This window comes from Rissa tridactyla, chromosome 7 (genome assembly GCF_028500815.1).
Source record: "Rissa tridactyla isolate bRisTri1 chromosome 7, bRisTri1.patW.cur.20221130, whole genome shotgun sequence".
NCBI lineage: Eukaryota > Metazoa > Chordata > Aves > Charadriiformes > Laridae > Rissa > Rissa tridactyla.
This window is the reverse complement of record NC_071472.1, coordinates 51,902,573-51,921,113: the sequence shown is the minus strand read 5'-3', so window position 1 is coordinate 51,921,113 and position 18,541 is coordinate 51,902,573. Positions and strand designations below refer to the sequence as shown.

General features: G+C 52.2%; 2 protein-coding genes across 11 annotated transcripts; one reads left to right on the top strand and one right to left on the bottom strand.

Moving 5' to 3' along the window:
* Positions 1-1,531: 1,531 nt before the first annotated feature.
* Positions 1,532-16,210, top strand: P2RX5 (purinergic receptor P2X 5). 7 transcript variants are annotated; one of them, XM_054209328.1, is made up of 12 exons: positions 1,538-1,722; positions 6,200-6,350; positions 8,256-8,375; positions 9,379-9,454; positions 9,781-9,877; positions 10,263-10,343; positions 11,155-11,293; positions 12,137-12,273; positions 12,550-12,643; positions 13,157-13,222; positions 13,527-13,609; positions 14,017-16,210. In XM_054209328.1, the coding sequence occupies exons 1-12, from the start codon at positions 1,550-1,552 to the stop codon at positions 14,090-14,092; spliced, it is 1,293 nt and encodes a 430-aa protein (XP_054065303.1). In that variant the 5' UTR covers positions 1,538-1,549; the 3' UTR covers positions 14,093-16,210. The 7 variants fall into 7 exon arrangements, 6 of the variants coding, with proteins under 6 accessions (XP_054065309.1, XP_054065303.1, XP_054065306.1 ...); XM_054209331.1 differs by having other exon boundaries at positions 1,541-1,722; positions 8,256-8,327; XM_054209333.1 differs by lacking the exon at positions 1,538-1,722 and adding an exon at positions 2,398-2,540.
* A 336-nt stretch (positions 16,211-16,546) lies between these two features.
* On the bottom strand, positions 16,547-18,518 carry EMC6 (ER membrane protein complex subunit 6). 4 transcript variants are annotated; one of them, XM_054209349.1, is made up of 3 exons: positions 18,440-18,518; positions 18,260-18,326; positions 16,547-18,014 (listed from the first exon to the last, which is right to left on the bottom strand). In XM_054209349.1, exon 3 carries the CDS (start codon positions 17,970-17,972, stop codon positions 17,640-17,642), a length of 333 nt encoding a protein of 110 aa, XP_054065324.1. In that variant the 5' UTR covers positions 17,973-18,014; positions 18,260-18,326; positions 18,440-18,518; the 3' UTR covers positions 16,547-17,639. The 4 variants fall into 4 exon arrangements, with proteins under 4 accessions (XP_054065324.1, XP_054065323.1, XP_054065325.1 ...); XM_054209348.1 differs by having other exon boundaries at positions 18,419-18,501; XM_054209350.1 differs by lacking the exon at positions 18,260-18,326 and having other exon boundaries at positions 18,440-18,495.
* Between the last annotated feature and the right edge of the window lie 23 nt (positions 18,519-18,541).

Sequence of the window (18,541 nt, the reverse complement as noted above, 5' to 3'; positions counted from 1 at the left end):
TTGCACTGGATAGCTCAGTAAAGGGCGGCGTGGGGGTCACGGGGAGAATTAATGTCTCGAGAGGGGGTTCGTTTGGAACTGGAAGCGAGCAAGACAAGTGCCTAAAACAGGCACCTCCATCAGTCTCTCTTGAATCACGCCTGTACTGGCCAGGGCTGTCTGCCAGTGCCGGGAAAGCACGCCGTCTGCTTTGGGCCCGATTTAAAGATATTATTGGGCTGATCTTGGAATGTTTCTGTGCTACAGTACCGTAGAGAGACAGATGTGACCTCGCGGTGTTTCAAATGCCACCATGTAAGGGCAGGGGTCTCAAGTTTAGTTTCCACAGTTGCTTTACGTGGCAGTTATGGGCTCGTGACTGGGCTGAGTTCCGCTCTGGGGCAGCTTCGCACCAAAGAGCTACTGGCAGGTGGGGGGAAATGTCGATGAGGAGCTGCCTGGGCAGACAGGGACGTGTGTCCTGTGACTACGTGTGAATAATGAGAGAGCAATTACTGCCAGCAGCATGAGGAGGCACGTATAGGTGTAACATGTCAGGGATAAAAACAGAGAGAGAGGAAGGGAGAGTTTCGGTACCAGAGGAGAAATCCTCCCTGGGAGAATTCCCAGACTGAGCAAATAGCCCTCATGGGAAAGGAGCAGAACTGGTTTTTTTCCATGGGAAATTCAAAATATTGGACTCAAGGAGGGAGATATCTTGCAGAAGAGATCCAGCCTCTGTCCCTTGAGAAGGACTAAGAGAAAAGACTGTTTTTTGTCTTTGATGATTAGATTTTGTTAGGTTATTTACTCCCCCCGGGGAATGAAACTGCCTCTGTTTGAACAACCCACAGATACTTTGAGAAACACACCAGTAATCTTGATTTCCAGGCAAGAAAAAAAATTGGGTTGTGAAAACTAGAAGGTGATAAGAACAATATCTCTAAGAACATGCCAGCAACAGCATTGTCAGCCTGTCAGAGTATTCTGGGGTACGTTTGGTACAAATTGTAGCTGTTTATTCAAAAACAGCTATTGCAACTGTGCTTCTACTTGATGGCTCTAAAAAACCAAGATAAGTATCAGTTTTATGTCCTTATGTCCTCTTTTTTTTTTTTTTTTTTCTTTTCAGTGATCAAACCTGGTTGACATCTTCAGGTCACACCTATAGCGGGAACACTTCTCACTCTAAGGAACCTTTTCTCTAACCTGTGTAAATCATTTCTCACATTAATTGACCTGGAAAATAATTACAAAAACTCCTAGCAGACCTGTGCTTGTGCCAGTAAGTAAAACCAGGCCAGGAGGCAACACACTGCTTAACTGTTAGCAGGTTTCTTGGTCTGATTTTATTCTTATCTGTCACCCAGACAGATAAGATGGGGATGGAGAGGGGGGTGTCTATAGACACCACCAAGGGCCAACTTGTTTGCACTAATACTTTGTTTGTCCGTGGGTTTGGGTGGTGTTAGTGCAGCAGGAGCGATGGTGGAGGTGGTCCTGAGACAAGGGATATACTCGCTGTTTACTCCTGTCCCTGGAGCAGTTCCAGCAGGGCCAGGACAAGCAGATGGTGTCCTGGTTCTTGTGGGACCCAGACCCATGGTCAGAAATGGTGCTTGGCTGTCACCCAGCGGCTTGTGCTCGCAAAGTGTCGCGTCTAGGAGCAGACTGGGCAGACGATCAGGTGGTGGCTCCTTTAGGATGCTCCTGTCTCCATACAGCTCCCGTTCCTGGAGCTGGGTGAGTCTCCCTGTGCCCAGCCCCAGCTTGGCTCTGGGGTCTGGGCAATGGGGATGATGCCTTAAAGAACAAAGTTAAAAGGGACATTTAGGGACAACAGCAAGGGAAGATATGCTGAGCCTGCCTTTCTTCCTTACACAGTTCTGGCCTCATGGGCCACTGTGGTCTCCTTTCTCCTTCCAGAGGTTGTTTGCTTGGAGGGTTTTGTCTCCTTTGGTTATTATATGTCTTAAGACTTTTTATTTGTGCTTCGGGCTTTCACACGGGATCTTTAAGGCTGGAAGTAGTGACAGTCTGGTCTGTAGGCATCTGGTAAGGAGGAGTGGATACAATGCCCAAATATCGTTTGAGGAAAAGGGAAACCATGAGCTCCAGTTGTTTGAGTGAGAAACAGGGCTCCAGGGGGGTGTTGGGGAGCAGCCAGCGTGTTTTGGGAGATAAAGTGGGGTTGCCCGTGAGCGGTGTGCAGATAGGGAAAGGGGGGGACATGAGGAGTGGGAGAGGTGAGCAAGACCAGCCCTTTGCTTGTGCTGAGAGTCTGGGAGAAGGACTGGGGCTACCCCTCAGCCAGAGGAGCGACCGGGGGGCGTGCAGGAGCGGGGGGCAGCCTGCCCGTCGCCCAGGAGCCCCTCGTGAAAGGGCCACACGCTGAAGCCGTTGCCGGCCGCGGGGCCGGAGCCAGGGAGCGCAGCAGCCGCCGGGTTAAAAGGAGGCCACGGGCATGTTTCTGCTCTGGTTTTGCAGTTGCTGGAGAAAGGTTTGCTTCGCTCTGCAGAAGGAAACTCTAGGGATGGCTGTAGGATGAGGGACAAAATGAGGTATTTTGAGGATAGCGTTTTGTTCGTTATTACACTGTTTGTGATTCTCTTGTGATTTGGAGCAGCCTTGTCACATACTCATTAAAAAATCTGATCCATCTGTTTAAATTTTATATGGAATTTAAAGAGGATGAAGGATAAAATTTTCATAAAACCTGAGTTCTTGAGAACGATTCTCTGAGTTGCGTAGGGCAGAGGTGTGTGTCTGGAGCAGATCACCTCGCTGCACTGCCTGCCGCCTCCATAGCGTGACCCGCTCTCCTGACCTGTGCTCGAGCGTGTGTCACACTTCCATACTGTGTAATCCCAAGAGCCTTCCGGTCCTGACAAAGCCCCGTGAGTTAATTAGGTGCCCAGGTGTGAACTAATGAGGTGCTCATGCGTGAGCGCAGTAAACCCTGTGCTTTATGCCTGATATACCCCCTCATGTCTCTGATGGACTCTAATAGAGTCAGCCTACGAGCAGTCCCATCCCAGAAGAACCCCCTGGGAGACATCTCCTGCACAGTGAGGGATCCCCCTGGAACGGGCATACTCCAGTTGGGATCCCAGCTTGCTGCTGGATCTCCCCTTGCTGAGGTAGGTTAACTCTTTCAGCCAGGCTGCTGGAAGGTCCTGGCTTACTTCATTTTCCACCTCGGAGCTCATTCTGTTCCCTCCTTAGCCAGGAGACAGTGTCCGCCTTTCCTGGTTTGAGTAACGATCGTTTCATGTCCTCGCACACGCAAATGCCGCTGTGAGACTGGGGTCATCTCTTGCGCCACTGCCTAGCAAACACCTCTTCCCTCCGTCAGGGTTAAACTGTTCCTCTCCCTTTGGTGTTTCGGTGTTCTGTATCTGTATGTGCCTAGCTCAGCACTCGCTCTGCATTTGGGTGAGACGTGATGGCGATTGATCCCTTAACCCCACAATAATTCATTTTTTAGTTTCTTAAGTTGTTGGGGCTTTTTTGGTGGGAAGATGTAGTAACCAGGCAGGTATTTTGGGTGTCTGGTAAGGACCCAAGTTCTCATTGCTCCTGCAAACGCTTAAGAAATTAGAAATTTAACCAGGTGCTTTGCCATCACGTAAAGGCTGAAGAAAATTATTAATACTTAATAGTGAGAGACTATAGCGCTGTCACCTTGGATGCTGCAACATGGCTTCATGCTAGAGCGTGTTTCACTATAAACAGCTTGTGACCGTAGGGGAGAGAATGAAGCTCGGGAGCAAGGCTGAGGCGCGGGGGCTTCCCCAGAGGATGAATTAGCTGGGCAGCAGCTACGGGAGGACCTCGTGTTAGCGCAGCTGCCGGTTTCTGTCCCGAGCGCGGCTGCCGGGAGGAGGAGACCAGGCTCTGGCTGCGAAGGGGTTGGTGTGTCGGGTTTCCATGCGGGGCACGTGTGGATAATGCGAGCTGCGGGCGCTGCCGCCTGCTCCAGCCACCGCTGCCGAGTGAGCCGGGAGCATGGGGCAGGTGGCTTGGAAGGGTTTATTTCTGTCGCTTTTTGATTATAAAACGGAGAAATACGTCATCGCGAAGAACAAGAAGGTGGGGATTCTCTATCGAGTGGTGCAGCTCTCCATTCTGGCTTACCTGGTGGGGTAAGAATCACCCTGCGTTTCGCGTACTGCCTCGGTTGCGTTTGCTTGCTGCCTTGTGATGAAAATTAATGTAGGATACTCCGCACACGGCGACAGCTTGCTATGCCTTAGGATTTTAATGCAGATCATTATGTTTGTTTATAGAGCTGGGTTTTGTAATGTCTAATAGACTTATATCTGATTTTTCACCTGCTAGGGATTGCTAGATTCAGCTCTACCTTCCAGATTAATGTAGGGTTAAAAATAGATCAGATAGCACTATGGCTTTGTACTGCATTATTTACGCCTTTATGTCTGTATTTGGTGGGAATGGTGCCAATCCTTAACACCTAAGGGTAACACATTAGAAACAATAGCATTTATGGCCACGGTTGCTGAGCCCTGGGACAAACCTGTCTCATCTGCACGTCTGCATGACACGCTCGAGTCTAAACGGGAGGGAACCGAGCACAAAGTGGCAGATTTCTTTGCCGGAGTGGGCTGCAGCAGCCAGGATTGTGGAGGTTGAGGCGGCGTGAAAGTCGGATGCCTTGCATTTATTTCAGAGCAGGGAGGGTTGGTGTGGAGATAGCTGGAGCACCTCTGAGAAAAGGCCCAGTTCTGCAAGAAGCTGCTCACACTGACACGTAACAAACACAGCAGTGCTCCTTGCAGGCTCAAACCTGGAATTATCCCGCCTATGTGATGCCTGTGCCATTCCTTCCTGAGTTTCTGAGGCTCTGCAGAATGTGATTTGTAAATCTTTCCCTCACTGCCTGTGCTTCTGAGTCCCTTCACCTTTCTCGCACCTCGTGTTTTCACTGATTAAATATAGCAGAGTCATTTTTACGCGCTGGGTTTATTTATAGAGAGGTGTACAGTTCCAGAGCCCGCTTTAGTTAGCAGGGCAGAGACGAAGTCTCAGCAGTCTGGCATGTATTAGCTGCTACAGGAGGAATCCTGTCGATAACACTGCTGGGGACACATCCTCCGTCCAAGAGGGGTACAGCACGGCCAGTGACCGTGAGCGTTCAGAGACTGCCTGGGCCATACGGGCGGTTTTCCTCCCTAGGCATCTGCTGCCTTCTGCAGCCCTTTGTCCCTGTCACCAGTGGTCCTGCAGTGACTCCTCTGTGGCTGGGGGCTCACAGGGTGTCGCAGAGGTCGTTAGTGTTAGTCTGATGTCTGACTGCTTGATTACGTACCCATACCTGTTCAGAGGCTGCCTCGGGGGTTCTGGGCATCGAACCCCTCCAGATTGTTTCTTGTACATAGCCACCATTTCCTCCCGGATTCACCACGGCAAAGGTAAGGGTCTGCTTTTGAGCCCTCCTGGGAGAGAAAAATGTTGTTCTTGGGAAAAGAGGAAAGTAGGAAACTTCACAGGGATGGGGAATGTTGTTAATCAGGTTTGTCACAAGTAGCAGGTGAAGGGCAGCGTCTGTCGGTGCTGCTCAGCCCGAGGTGGCTGCTCTCCCCCCTGCCTGCAGTAGTGCACTCCAGCCTGCATCCCTCCCCCAAAACTGCCCTGCCACCCTCAGCTTCTTCAGGTCGTTACCGTCACGCTGTATCCAGCTGAGAATATTCCCTACAGATTCCTGTTGGTGATATTCAGTTCACCTGCGTCTCCCCAGCCATGGTCTGCGGCTGGGCTGGTAGCCTAATGGCAGGCTGCTAAAATGGGAGTGAGTCATGTGTTGGCGAAACCAACTACACTCTTCACTGCAACTTGCAAAAGCTTATATTATTTTTCATCATGAGGAGCACAGAGCCCTGCCCCCCGCTCTTTCCATCGAGGTTGCCAAGCACAGCACAGGGCAGGGAGGTGGAAAGTTTGGTTTTTTTACCCCGTGACCAGTTATTACACCTTTCCCTGTGTGTGGTCTTGGTCCCGACTCTTTCTCCAGTGCTGTAGATACCTGCAACTTGTGTCAAAGAGCTTGTTCTAAATTTGTAGTAGCAGTTGCAGAGGGTTTGGTGTCATTGGCGTGTTTTGATTTGCCCTTGAACTGTGTTTGGCCTTGGTGCAAATCTTCCCTGGCTTACTTGTTCCCTGACCCCGCTTGCTAACGCCGCTGCCTGCTGTGTCTTTGCAGGTGGGTGTTTGTTGTCAAGAAAGGCTATCAGGACACAGACACATCCCTCCAGAGCTCTGTCATCACCAAGCTGAAAGGGGTAGCCTTCACCAACACCTCGGAGCTGGGCGAAAGGCTGTGGGATGTTGCAGACTACGTCATCCCTCCACAGGTTGGCATCACCCCACTGGTGCTGTCTCTGCCGTTCAGCCAGAACGGCCATCTTCCAGCGCGGTTGCTGGGGGAAAGGCTGAAGTGATGTATCCAGGTCTTTTTCTATGAATAAGCAGGAGGTGGGCTACAAGAAAGCAATGCTGTGCCTTCTCTTAGGTCTTTCCAGCAAATATCAAAGCAGTCTCGTCTCTCTCGCAAAGGCCCGTGCCACTTGGCGAGCAGAACCTTTGCGGCAGGAGTCCTGTGGATTTCAGTGGGACTGCTCAGCTGAGCAAGGTGTCCGCTTGCCTCCATCCCTGGGCTAGAGCAGGCGTGCACGGGGCAGCCCAGGGCGGGTGGGAGGTGGGAAGAAAATGTGGTGCGATTTGAGTAATGGGTTGCTTGAAATGTGTCTGGCTAAACCTGCCTTGCTGCTTCCTTGGCTCGGCCAAAGCGAGATGCGTAGCTGATGCCGAAGGGGAAGAGATGGCAGCAGATGTGACTCAGCACCAGGTTGGAATTGCCCAGCTGTGCTTGCCAGGGGCTGTTTGTGCTTGCCCTTGCTGGTGTCCACCACATGCGCATGGGAAGGCGTGAGGGGAAAATCAAGGTCTTGTGCTGGCAAGGGGCAGAAAGCGGTAAATTGAACAATTCACTTGTCTGTACGTAAGAACAAGGGTTCACCTTCCTCCTGCTGCAGCCTGTGTTTGCTCAGACCTGCGTGTCTGTGCTCTGCGTCTCCACCAATTTTAAGTCCAAGCCTCGGTGCGAGCTGTGGGTCTCAGACGGCCGCGTGCTGTGCAGCAGGAAGGCCGGGCAGCGTGTCTGCAACGCCTCTTGCTCAAGCTGTGTGGAGGCCCCAGGACACTTAGCGGGTGGCTGGTGCGCAGACCCAGCAAGGAAATGGTGACGCTGACTGGGATTTTAACTTGTCGGATGTTTCTCCTGTGACTCAGTGGTCTTGTTGCTGCCAGGTGGCTTATTGGGAGGCTTGTAGTGTGAGTAAAGAATCCAGCTCTGCCTCTGGGCTGGTGCGCGCTGCAGTGCAGGTGTCTGGGCTGTGGCGTCACGAAGCCAAACGTGGCTGGGCCACGAGGCTACAACACTGAACCCCGCACGGCTGCAGCCTGCCCCCCTGCGCCCCGGTGCATCAGCCTCCAGCAACCGCCGTGGCGTTAGACCCCTGGGGGGTGGTTGTTAAAGGGAAAACATTCAGGGCAAACGTTAACTATTTCAACTTTTTGCTGAATGTGGGGAAGGGACCAAATAGAAGCTGGAAGTGTGCAAAGAGGCTCCAGGAGAGGAGTCAGCCAGGCGTATTGGGGCTTTGCCTAAATACAGAGGAAACACTACACTGCCAGAAATAAGGGTTTTAGGGGTGAAGATGCAGTCAAGTCTCTCCTTGCATGTCTCAGACAGTCATCCCAATGGCTCAACAGAGGGATGTGTGTTCTCTCTCTTACTCTGTGTTGTTTTGTCGCATGTCCACGGTGTTGTGCTAAATCTGCTCCTGCGCTGTGCCCTGCTGCCTTGCTCCGTGAGCACGGGCTCCTAACAGCCTGACCCTGGCTGAGAACAAACACCCACGGCTCTGCACGGGACGGGGCCTTTCATCCCTGACCGGGCACCGTGTCCTTATGGAAAAAGCCGACAAGTGCTTGTGGAGCAGCCAGCGGGGCAAGGCTCGGCAGTCCTGCTCGCCCATTTAACACAGTCTCTGAAGCAGAACCCTTAAAACCACAGAGACCCACCAGCCTCATCCAAACAAACATCCACCCAAAGGGCACTGTTGTATCTCAGCCTAAAAAGCATCAGGAGAGAGGGAGGTGGTACTGGCCTGCAGAGAACTGCATCCTCCTTGTAACAGGTACTTTAAGAGTAAAACTGGTTTTCTAACCCTTCCTGCTTACTTTATTTATCCTAGGGTGAAAGCGTCTTCTTTGTCATGACGAATCTGATCGTGACCCCAAACCAGAGGCAAGCCACGTGTCCTGAGGTAGGAAGAACTGAGCCCCTTGGCCCCCCGACCCCTACAAAACTGGGGGTAAGAACTGACAGAGGACACCTGGGGAGCAACGAACGCAGGAAGGATGGAAGGCGAACGGTTTTTCTCTGTAGTGCAATATCTCAGTTGGGAAAATCGGACTGGTTGCTGCAAACCTGGGAGGTTCAGCTGTCTTAATTCCCAGAGGCACTGATCATGTAGAGTCTTGCTGACTTTAGTTGAAGGTGTTGGACATCTGCCCAGATGGAGATCAGACCAGAACAGTGATTGCTCAGGGTCAGAAAAGGCCACGGGAAACAACTTTGGGGTGACTCAGCCTAGTTATGGGTAGAGGAGACTTTCTAAGAGCCCCATCCTGGGAAGGGCTGAACATTCCAGCCTTCGTTACCTTCAGGACATGGGAGGGTGCTTACTGCCTTCCAGAACGTGCCTTACGGGCCAAAGGCATGAGGTCTTTCCATGTCATATTGAAATGTCCTCTGTGGAGATGTGGTTCAGAGTGGGCTGGAGCCCGGGGGAGGAGGACACCAGCCATCCGGGGAGTGTGGTCTCCATGTAGCAGTGATTCATCTTCCATGCCACAAGCAGAGGGGTGGCCCAGGCCGAGAGCGCAGCTTGCTTGCTCAGGACGCGGCTGTCCTCTAGTGGCTGCATGAACCCAGAGTGCAGCCAAGGGAAGGGTAATTTTGATCTCGGAGAGCTTGTAGCTTAAATCAAAGGTAGGGTTATCTCTTAAGGTGAAGCACTGTGGCCTCCTGCTTGGCCTTGGTGAGTGGTAGGTGATGTCTGGGTTTTTCCACAGCCTGTCCCTCTCCAGACTGAGCAGAGCCCAAAAGCAGGACATCATGGCTGAACCGTGGTGTTGCTGGTGGCGTGATACTGTTGAGCTGTTTGCACGCGACCTGCAGTGACCACTTCAGCTGCGCCTTTTCAGTGCTCACCATCCTGTGGAGGACTCACCCCCCCATCCGCGACACTTTCTTACCCCTCTGAGTCTCATGTCCTGTCGCGGGTCTCACTTCTGTCCTCTTCTGCTTTGCAGAGTGCCAGCATTCCTGACGCCCTGTGTTACAAGGACGAGGACTGCCCGGCAGGAGAAGCAGTGGTGGCTGGCAATGGTAAGGGAAAGGTCCTTCCTCCTGCTCTGTGTCTGGTAGAGGCAGGTTACAACCCCAGAGATCTCTGATTACAGAGGGTGGAAGGGACTTTCTTTTCTTTTCCATCCTTTATTAAGATTGCCGCCTTGCTTACAGCTCTGCGGTGGCTGGGCCAGAGCACCCCGGGCTGCTCAGAGACGCAACAAGAGAGTGGTTGTTCCCACTGGGAGGCCCTTTCACAGCAGGGAGGAGGTGGCAGTGAAAAGCATCTGATTTTTGTGTGCCCTGTAGGCAAGGAGAGGAGGTGGCTGCTCCGTGTGACCTTTTCTGTGATGTCTGTGCTGCAGGGGTTAAGACTGGCCGTTGTTTGAAAGACAGGGACAGCGTCAGAGGGACTTGTGAGGTGCTGGCCTGGTGCCCAGTGGAGAAAAGATCCAAGCCCAAGTACGTGGCCGTCCTGTGCTGTTTCCAAGCTTGAGTTGCTTGGCTTGTGTGTCACTCGGGGCGGTTTCTGGGTTCCCTCTGCTTGCACCCTCGCTTGAATGTTGGCTGCTCCAGCGCAGGAGGGAGCTCCGCACGGCCCCCTGGCAGGACTGTCCCTCTGCTCCCCCCTGCTCGGCTCGCTGGCTGCCCCAGGGCTGTTCCCAGCTCCCAGGGCTTCCCTCAGCCCTCGTGCTCCTCACCAGCTCCTCGCTGGCAGCGTGGGGAAGGTGGCATGGCTGGCCTAGTGCCATGGAGTGAAACCTAGCTGTTTCTAAAATGGCAAGTCCAGTTTAAACATGTGGGCAGGGTACAGATTTAAAACAGATAACAAACCCTTCTCTTCCAGGAAACCACTTCTTGCCAGCGCAGAAAACTTCACTGTTTACATCAAGAACTCCATCCGCTTCCCCAAGTTTAAGTTCTCCAAGTAAGTGCAGGTGCTCGGAGATCCCCCTGTCCTCTCCGTCACAGAGCCAATAACCTCGGTTTGCTCCACTGTCCTCCTCCTGCCCGAGGGTTGGGGTGGGGAGGTGGATATTCCCTCTTCTGTGGCGCAGGGAGAGGCCTTTAGCTTCAAGGAAGCAAGGAGATAATGAGGACTTGGAGCTTCTCAGAGCACAACTGGGATAAAACTGTCCTTCACCAAATGAGGTCTGTGATGGCTCCTACAGCGTGGGGTGCGCCAGGGCTTCTAAGGCAGATGGATCTGGCCACCAGCTAGTGCATAGGCAGGTTCCCAAGCTGCTTCTGCTCCCAGATATTCCTCCTCTTCCATAAAAATGAAGGTGCCTGGACAAGGCTGGGAAAACGCAAATTTAAAAATATTTGTTTGCATTTGCTGCTACAATGTGAACAAAATAAAGAAATGTGGACAGGAGCATGCTCTTGCTATTCTCCAGGCTCAGCTAGGCATTGCTGGCATCTTTATTCTCTTTCCTTGAGAGAGCCAGGTGGCCCTGGAGCACCCTGGCCACCTGCTGCGTGTGAGTCTTTTCTTGAGCCCGGATTCAGGTGGCCTGGTGCCCGTCTGGCCTGGAGGTCATTTTTGTGTGGCAGGCTGCTTTCCCTGGGCCAGCAGTGGAGAGGCTCGCAGGGTGACAAGGCTGGTGGCAAGGTGCCATTTCTGTTGCGTGTGAGGGGTGTTGGAGAAGGCTCTTGTCTCTGCAGTCTTGGTGGCACAGGCTGTGCGGGCAGGCAGAGAGGGAGACAAGGTGGATCTCCCTCTTCCCGACATGCAGGATGAACGTGCTGGCAACCAACAACGAGTCCTACCTGAAGAGCTGCCGCTACAGCATGGAGCATCCCTACTGCCCCATCTTCCTCCTGGGAAACATCGTCCGGTGGGCTGGGAGCGACTTCCAGGAAATGGCCTTGGAGGTAGGAGCCCCTCGGGCTCGTGTGGCTTCCCAGCTGGCCGTACCGCTTGCTGGGTGGCCGTGAGGAGAGGCACTGGTGACTGCCCGGGGATCTGCCTCCTGTCCAGGGAGCAGTGGAGGGATGCTGGTGCTTAAAGTCGCACTGGTCCCTTTTATCCTGTCCCCAGGGAATGGGAGGCAGGGCCATGTAGGCCCTCTGGAAGAGGTGATTATCTCAGGTCAGTTATCTGTTTTTCAGGGCTGCCCAAACGGCTGCTCTGCCAGAGGGGTTTCTTTGTTTAATTTCAACATTATTACACCATCAATTTAAACACAGAACTCTGGAAGGCCGGTGGGGCTCCTCTGCTCAGACAACACCCCGGGAGGCTTCCCCTGCGGGGAGCAGACACATTTCTGCATGGAGGCCTGGGGCTGCAGCCCCAAACAGGCTGCGACCCGGTGTGCGTTGCCCAGGGCGGGGAGATGGAGCCAGTCGAGGCATCCCGGGAAGCGCGGGGTGAGAAGAGCGCAGGCTTCACGCTGGCTTCTGCACCTGTGACCCTCATCCCTGCATAAAAGAGCATCTTCCCCATTGAAGTGCGTTACAGCCACTTAAATTAATGCAATCAGTGTCCTGGCATGAGAAACCTCCTCCTCAGCACAGGGACAGCTAGGGTTGTGTGTAGAATAATGTGACGAATACAAACTGAACTCAGCCCATCCAGAATGTGTGTGCTCGTGTCTGTGACCAGAAATGCAGCTGTTCTTGTCCCCGGGGAAAACTTGCCCAAGCATCTGACAAACTTGAAGACAAATTAATTGATTTAAGCTTAAAAAACTCACACTGTCTCTCTCTTTCGTTAAGGGTGGTGTGATAGGAATTCAGATTGAATGGAACTGTGATCTTGATAAAGCCCCTTCTGAATGTAATCCTCACTATTCTTTTAGCCGGCTGGATAACAAGTTTTCAGAAAAGTCCGTCTCTTCTGGGTACAACTTCAGGTGAGTGAAGAGGAGAATACGATGCAGTACCGCAGTCGGGCTGAGCTGGTTTGACTCACAGATGCTGGAGGTCGGGGGTGAAGGAGCACCAGACTGTGCCCGGCGCTGCCCCAGCCAGGCACGGGGCTTCAGTGGAGGGGGGGAGCCACACGCCTGTCAAACTAGAGCTGTTTGTGGTCGGGGAACGGATCTGTTTGAAGAGAGAGAGGTGAATTCGGGTGGGTTCTTGTGTGGGGGGCAGATGATGGAGTTAAAATCGGCATTGTTGTATTCCAGGTTTGCCAAATATTACCGGGACGCTGAGGGGGTCGACTACCGGACGCTCATTAAAGCGTATGGGATCCGCTTCGATGTGATGGTGAATGGCAAGGTGAGGTGCCAGGGCAGAGTATTTCAGAGCCTGGAGAGAAAAGAGGTGGGGGACATTTCTCAGTGGAAGGAGCCTCTGGGACGAGAACAGCCTCTCTGGCTTGTGGTAGGAAAGGGCTCCTGCTGTTCATCCAGGTGGAGCTGACCCTATGTAAGAAGGGAGATGACCGTGCGTGCAGAGGAGTCTGCAGCCTTTCTACCTAAAACCAGGCTCGTGTAGAGTCCAACAGAAGTAAATATGCCCCAGAGCCTTGTTTTCCATGTGTATGCTCTGCAGAAAAAAGAAACCTAATCCAGGGATGACGCAAGCTCAGAAATGCAGCCACGGACAGTTGGATCCAAGACACACGCAGACCTTTAGCCTCCAAGATCGTTCACTGCAAATCTCCTGTGGGTGCGCCTGTTTGTTGCTAACGCAACACACCCACAGGCACCGGGAGCTTCCCCCGCGTACACCCACACCCTTCGGTTTGTTTCTCAGGTTGTTCTTTCACCAAGTTCTTTTTTCTTTTAGGCAGGGAAATTTAACATCATTCCCACCATTATCAATATCGGTTCGGGGCTTGCTCTCATGGGAGCGGTGAGTGAGTGGATTTTCTTGAAGGGACGTGTTGGGGCCCAGGTCCCTTGTTCAGCTGTTACGAGGATAAAATGGAACGCTTGGTTCTGCAGTAGAGTTTTTGCTACTCTGCTCATCGGGGGTGTGCCTGTCTCCTGTCTTAAAGCCATTTATTTGTGTACCATGTAGTCTAAATACCCCTAAGACTACATGGAGCATGAAGGGAAATGCAGCTTCTACAACTTAATTAATGCTCATTGCTAACGGGAGCAGAAAACTTCCTCTTCTTCTCTAAAGATCAACCCCAAGTTCTTTCTGTTTGCAGGGAGCTTTCTTTTGTGACCTGGTGTTGCTGTATCTGATTAAAAAGAGTAACTTTTATCGAGGCAAAAAGTACGAGGAAGTAAAGTAAGTGGGCTTGGCTTTGGTGTTTAAATGTAATGGCTTTAGTTAGGACTGACAGAAATAGAGGGAGAATATGGGAACACAGTAAACATTAATGGCAAACAACAAACAAAGGCCAACTCCAAATGAGTTTAGCCAAGTTCCCCCCTCTCTCCGTAATTCATTGCTGCAGTTGCTGGGGAGCAAAGGGACCTGCTGTGCCATGGGGGAGCTATAACTGGCCTCGCACTGTTGGCCCGTAATGACCAGGGATGGAATTGGGGCAGCTCCAGAGCCTCCTGAAGCTGGGAGCTGGGGCTTCAGCTGTACGGAGGGTGGCGGCCTTTGTGACAGTCCTGCTGGGAACCTCTTGCCCACGTTGCTCCTGCAAGAGAAACAGCCTCGTCTGTCACCTTTGCTTGTTTCCTCAGGTCCAGTTCCAGGAAATCGTTATCCAGCCCCGCACTGAACGGGAACCAGAGCCCCGACCAGCTCGGTGCACTCTAGGCACAGCAATGGGTCTCCAGCTGGACTCGTGGGCCAGGAAACGACGCAGGTGTGGAGTCACACCAGGACTGGGTGGTGGAGATACCCCAGATCAGATCTACTGGCTGTCATCGGGATTCCCAGAGGGAAAAAAGTCCCTTAAAGACCACCCTTCTTTCCCTGAAATGTTCTGTGGTATCCTGAGCTTGCAACAGTGTGCCAGCACTATGGATTTATAAAAGGATTTTATAAAAGGAAAAAGAAGGCACCGAATGAATGTTTTTATATCTATTGATAGATAGATCTGTACCTACATCCATAGCCAGCGTTATCCCGGGGCTGTGCTTCGCTTCCACGTGTGAAGAGCCGTGCTGTGAAACGCCACTGGCATCTTGAGGAGGGCTGAGGCTCAACTGTCTCCTGCTCCACTGGCTTGTGGCCACCGCTTCCAGCCCTCGCTCGTGTTACCTGCAGGATCAGCTGTAAAGCAGCGGGATGCTCTTGTCGGGAAGTGCAAGGAGACGCAGCATTTCAGCAGCTCTGAGTGCGGGGAAAGGGGATTATTGTCCTACAACGCCCGTCACAGTGGGGGCGGTTACTTTTACTGCGCTGCGTGTCACCGTTAGGGCTAGAAATGCTGCTCCTCCGGGAAAAGCCTTCGCAGCAGCTGCGACAAGGTGCTCTGCTCCTCTCAGGAATGGCAGGAGAAGGTCCTGCTGCAGCGATGAATGGAGGATCCGTTCAGCCACGGCTGGGTCCCCGGTACGTCACCCGCTGCCCACCGTCTCCATGTGCAGGTGGCCCGGAGAACCGAGACTGCAGAGCACGGAGCAGGTCGCAGCAGGCAGGGAGAGGGGTGTTTGTGGTTGAGCGTGGGGGGAAAAGGGGGTCAGCGCACTGGAAAGCAACGTGGCAGTGGGAGGAATCGGCACAGGGATGGTCTTAGTTCTCCCTCCTTTGTTCAGCGCCTGGTTTCGTTTGCCCAGGATTGTCCTTTTTGCATCACTCACCAATTGCTCGCGGTGGGGAGATCCGGACGGGGAACTTAACGCCTCTGCTGTTTTTTGCAGTGCCCTGAGCTGTAGGGTGCCCAGCCTGCAGAGACTGAAAAGGGGAGCTCCAACAGGTAAAACAGATTTTGCCAGGTTCTTCCACATACACCAACAGGAGGAAAAGTTAGATGGTTGTCCACTACTTCAGCACTCCGGTAACTTCCAAGAACTACAAGTGCTTCTCTGTTTCTCAATAGAGAAATGAGTCTCATTGCTGCCCATTTTGTGAATTTATGTTCATATGGGGATGTAACTAATCTCAGAAAAGCGCTTCTAGAATATCATTGTTTACTTTTAAGGTTTGCATTTGCTTGAGCTGACAGGAATATTTGAGTATTTTTGAAATATTAGTCCTTTCATTTAAGGCTTCCACCCCGTGGCTTGGTACAGACTGATCAGAGTGTTCTGCACATGCCGCCAGGTCGCCGTGGATCAGCAGCCATCGTGACAAACATGGAGTGTTTCTGTGCACTCCCTGAATATCAAGATTTAAAGGATTCCTGCTGCAGCGTCCTTACGTACTGCCAGGAGAGCTGTAGGGAGGGTGGTGTGACAGAGGGCGGCTCTGCTCGAGCGTCACACACAGCCGGACAAGGCAAACTGCACTCACTCCGCCTTAACTCCTCTAAGGTGGTTACTCTGAGGCACAGATTGATTCTAAATTAAAACTCACCTTTGTTAGTGAACTTACTTTAGGGTAAGCTGTGTACCTTTGCTATAATTGCACCCAGAGCCTCATCTCTTTGTGCCAGAAGTCTCTCCTCTTGCAAACGTGAGTTAACGTGTGTAGAACCGCCACGCCAATAAAACAGCCCAGGCTTCTGCCTGCCAGAGCTTAATTCTACTTGAGTAATTTCTAGGTGGTGAAACACGTGGTGAACCCCACAGGTGGCATCAGGCTAAGGCACAACTCATGGAGACGGAGTATTCCACTTGACAAAACAACATCCTCTTGTTGGATGACAAAAGCAACTTCCTGAATTTAAGTCTTCAGGGGCTTCAGGCCCCCAAAATCCCTAGAAAATTGCCCTTCTGTTTAACATGCTTCCCACAACCATTGCTGTTAATAAAACATAATCAGATTCCATCTCAGGAGCTTGTTTCTTTGACCTTTCTTTTTCCTTCTATTTAACGTACAGCAATAAAATTTGTCCCTTTAGGGCAGTGTTCTCCAAGTCTCTTCTGTAAGGTGTGTTCTTTAGGTTGCACCTACTGCTTTCTCTTTGTGACACATGCTTACGCTAAACAAGTCAATTAAGTGTTTAGAAAGTATGTGAACAGTACAGGTGTATAAAACATAGCCATTAATGGGTTAACTGCCAGTTGTTTTCTGATGGGGTGAATCCGTCAAAGTGTACAGTACTGAGGCAATTCAAACCTTGATCGTCGTCTTCCCCCAAAAGGAAACATCACTGAGGCAATGTTTATAGTAGCAAATCCACCTTTTTTATAACACTGCATTTCACCAGAAATTGATTTTTCTGTAAAATACTTTTAAATACAGAACATGATGTTGTAAAATCTTTGTACAACAGAAAAAGGGAATATCTTACAGCGTTCTGGTGAAGCAATGACTGATTCAAAGAACAGAGTTACCCGGATGGAGCAGTGTGTGTTTGTAGAAGAAAATACAAAACCCAGTTGTTGTACAAGAGTTCAATTACTACGTTCAAATGAGTCTACAAATGCTACGTTTGCACAAGCAGGTCAAGAGCACAGATACCGCCTGGACGGTGGGCAATCATTTTCCTTTCTGCTCCTGCCAGAGACACACGGAACCACAGCAACGCACTGTTCGGTTACAGACAATGCCAAGGGGCTTACAGGTGTGTTCAGTACAGACCCTGCACTTGGTTGGTTGGTTGTGTTTCACAGGACACGACGGTACTAAAAAGGAGCACAGTGTGTGACATGCGAGAGCATGATTAAATACAATTATTTATTACTCTGTGTATGCCAGTGACAAGTACCCGTGACAATGCTGTTTATTGATAGCGTGTATATATAGCAATCATGGAAGTAATGTTTGCACTAGCAACTCAATTACATTTCTGTACCAAACCTTTACATACACTTAATTACATGCTACTGTGCAGTATATCCTTGTGTCAGTGGATTATTTTTTTAAAAGTGCTGCTTTCATCAGTATTTGTGCGTAAGGACAGGCAGCAAATCTAGAAGGGACTGTAATTGGTGCGTCTTATCCAAAACGCAAAGGATACAAGTAACTACATTAACCAAAACCCACCGTTGTGCCTGCAATTAGGCACAGAAGTTATTCCTTAACCACCAGACAAATATTCATCGAAAGCATCCAAGTGGTGTTTCACATTCAGTTTAATTAGAACAGTACTACTGATTCATTTGTACTTGGACATAATTTACTGACAGTATTAACAATACAAGCGATGAACAACGGTTTAAAAGGTAAGCTGGCCTAGTTGTGTAGATGACTTTTGGCAACAGTCCTCCCGCTTCATTAAAAACCACAGCAGCTAATGTGGCTCCTAGTTGGTTTAGTAGACATGAACCATGCCGTACAGGAAAGTCCAGAACAGGACATATGTGAAGAGCCCTCCTATAAGCCCCCCCGTGAAAAGCGGCCTTCGGGATTTAAAGTACTTATTCCATCGCCGTCCGGCTTTTAACACCAAGAGCACGGAGAGGAGGACGGAAGCCAGGAAGTAGAAGATGAAGCCGTGCAGGCCGGTCAGGCCGAGGATCCCCGCCGTGGCGCCCGACAGGGCCGAGACCGACGTCCGGCAATAGTCCAGGATGGCGGCGTTCCCCCGCACCGCCGCTTCGCTGATGAACTGCGGCCCCTCGCGCTTGGCCACCACCGCGGCCATGGCTCCCAGCCGGGTTCGGGGACCTCCTCTCTCCCAACGAGACTGAGGTAAAGGAGACATAGGCTATACGGGCCGGCGGGCGGACTGGCCCGGCGCGGCCGAGGCGGCGCCTCCCGCGGGGAACCGGGCCCGCCGCACCGACCCGCCGGCCTCCGGGGCGGCCGCTGTCGCAAGGCCGCCCTCAGGTGTGCCCTTCCGGAGCACGGTAGGAGCTCAACGGCCCTCGGCGGCGGCGCGGAGGCCCCTCCCAGCACCGCGGGGCCCTCCCGCCTTGCCCCGGCCCCTACCTCTCATCCACGGCGGCGCGCTGCTCCGCGGGACCCTCTGCCGGGCCCGACCGTCACGCCTCACACCCTGCCAAGGGACACCACACCACACCCCGCCCGTCACCGCCGGCCGCCCGCCACAGCCGGGCCCGCCGCGCCGCCCCACCGGGCCCAACCTACCGCCACCCCAGAGCCTCTCACCACCCCGCCGGAAGCTCCTGTCAGGCATCTTGGCGCAGGGGCCGCCGGGAGAGCGACCTGACTTCCGGCGCACGCTCATGCGCTACGGGCGGGGCGGCTCCC

What these genes read in the sequence shown, in the direction of transcription:
- P2RX5 (XM_054209328.1), top strand. Translation starts at nt 1,550, where the DNA reads ATGGTGTCCTGGTTCTTGTGGGACCCAGACCCATGGTCAGAAATGGTG. An exon ending in TCCAGGAAATGGCCTTGGAG is followed by an intron (nt 11,294 to 12,136) that starts GTAGGAGCCCCT and finishes TCTTTCGTTAAG; the next exon opens with GGTGGTGTGATAGGAATTCA. An exon ending in AAAAAGTACGAGGAAGTAAA is followed by an intron (nt 13,610 to 14,016) that starts GTAAGTGGGCTT and finishes TTGTTTCCTCAG; the next exon opens with GTCCAGTTCCAGGAAATCGT.
- EMC6 (XM_054209349.1), bottom strand. Translation starts at nt 17,972, where the DNA reads ATGGCCGCGGTGGTGGCCAAGCGCGAGGGGCCGCAGTTCATCAGCGAA.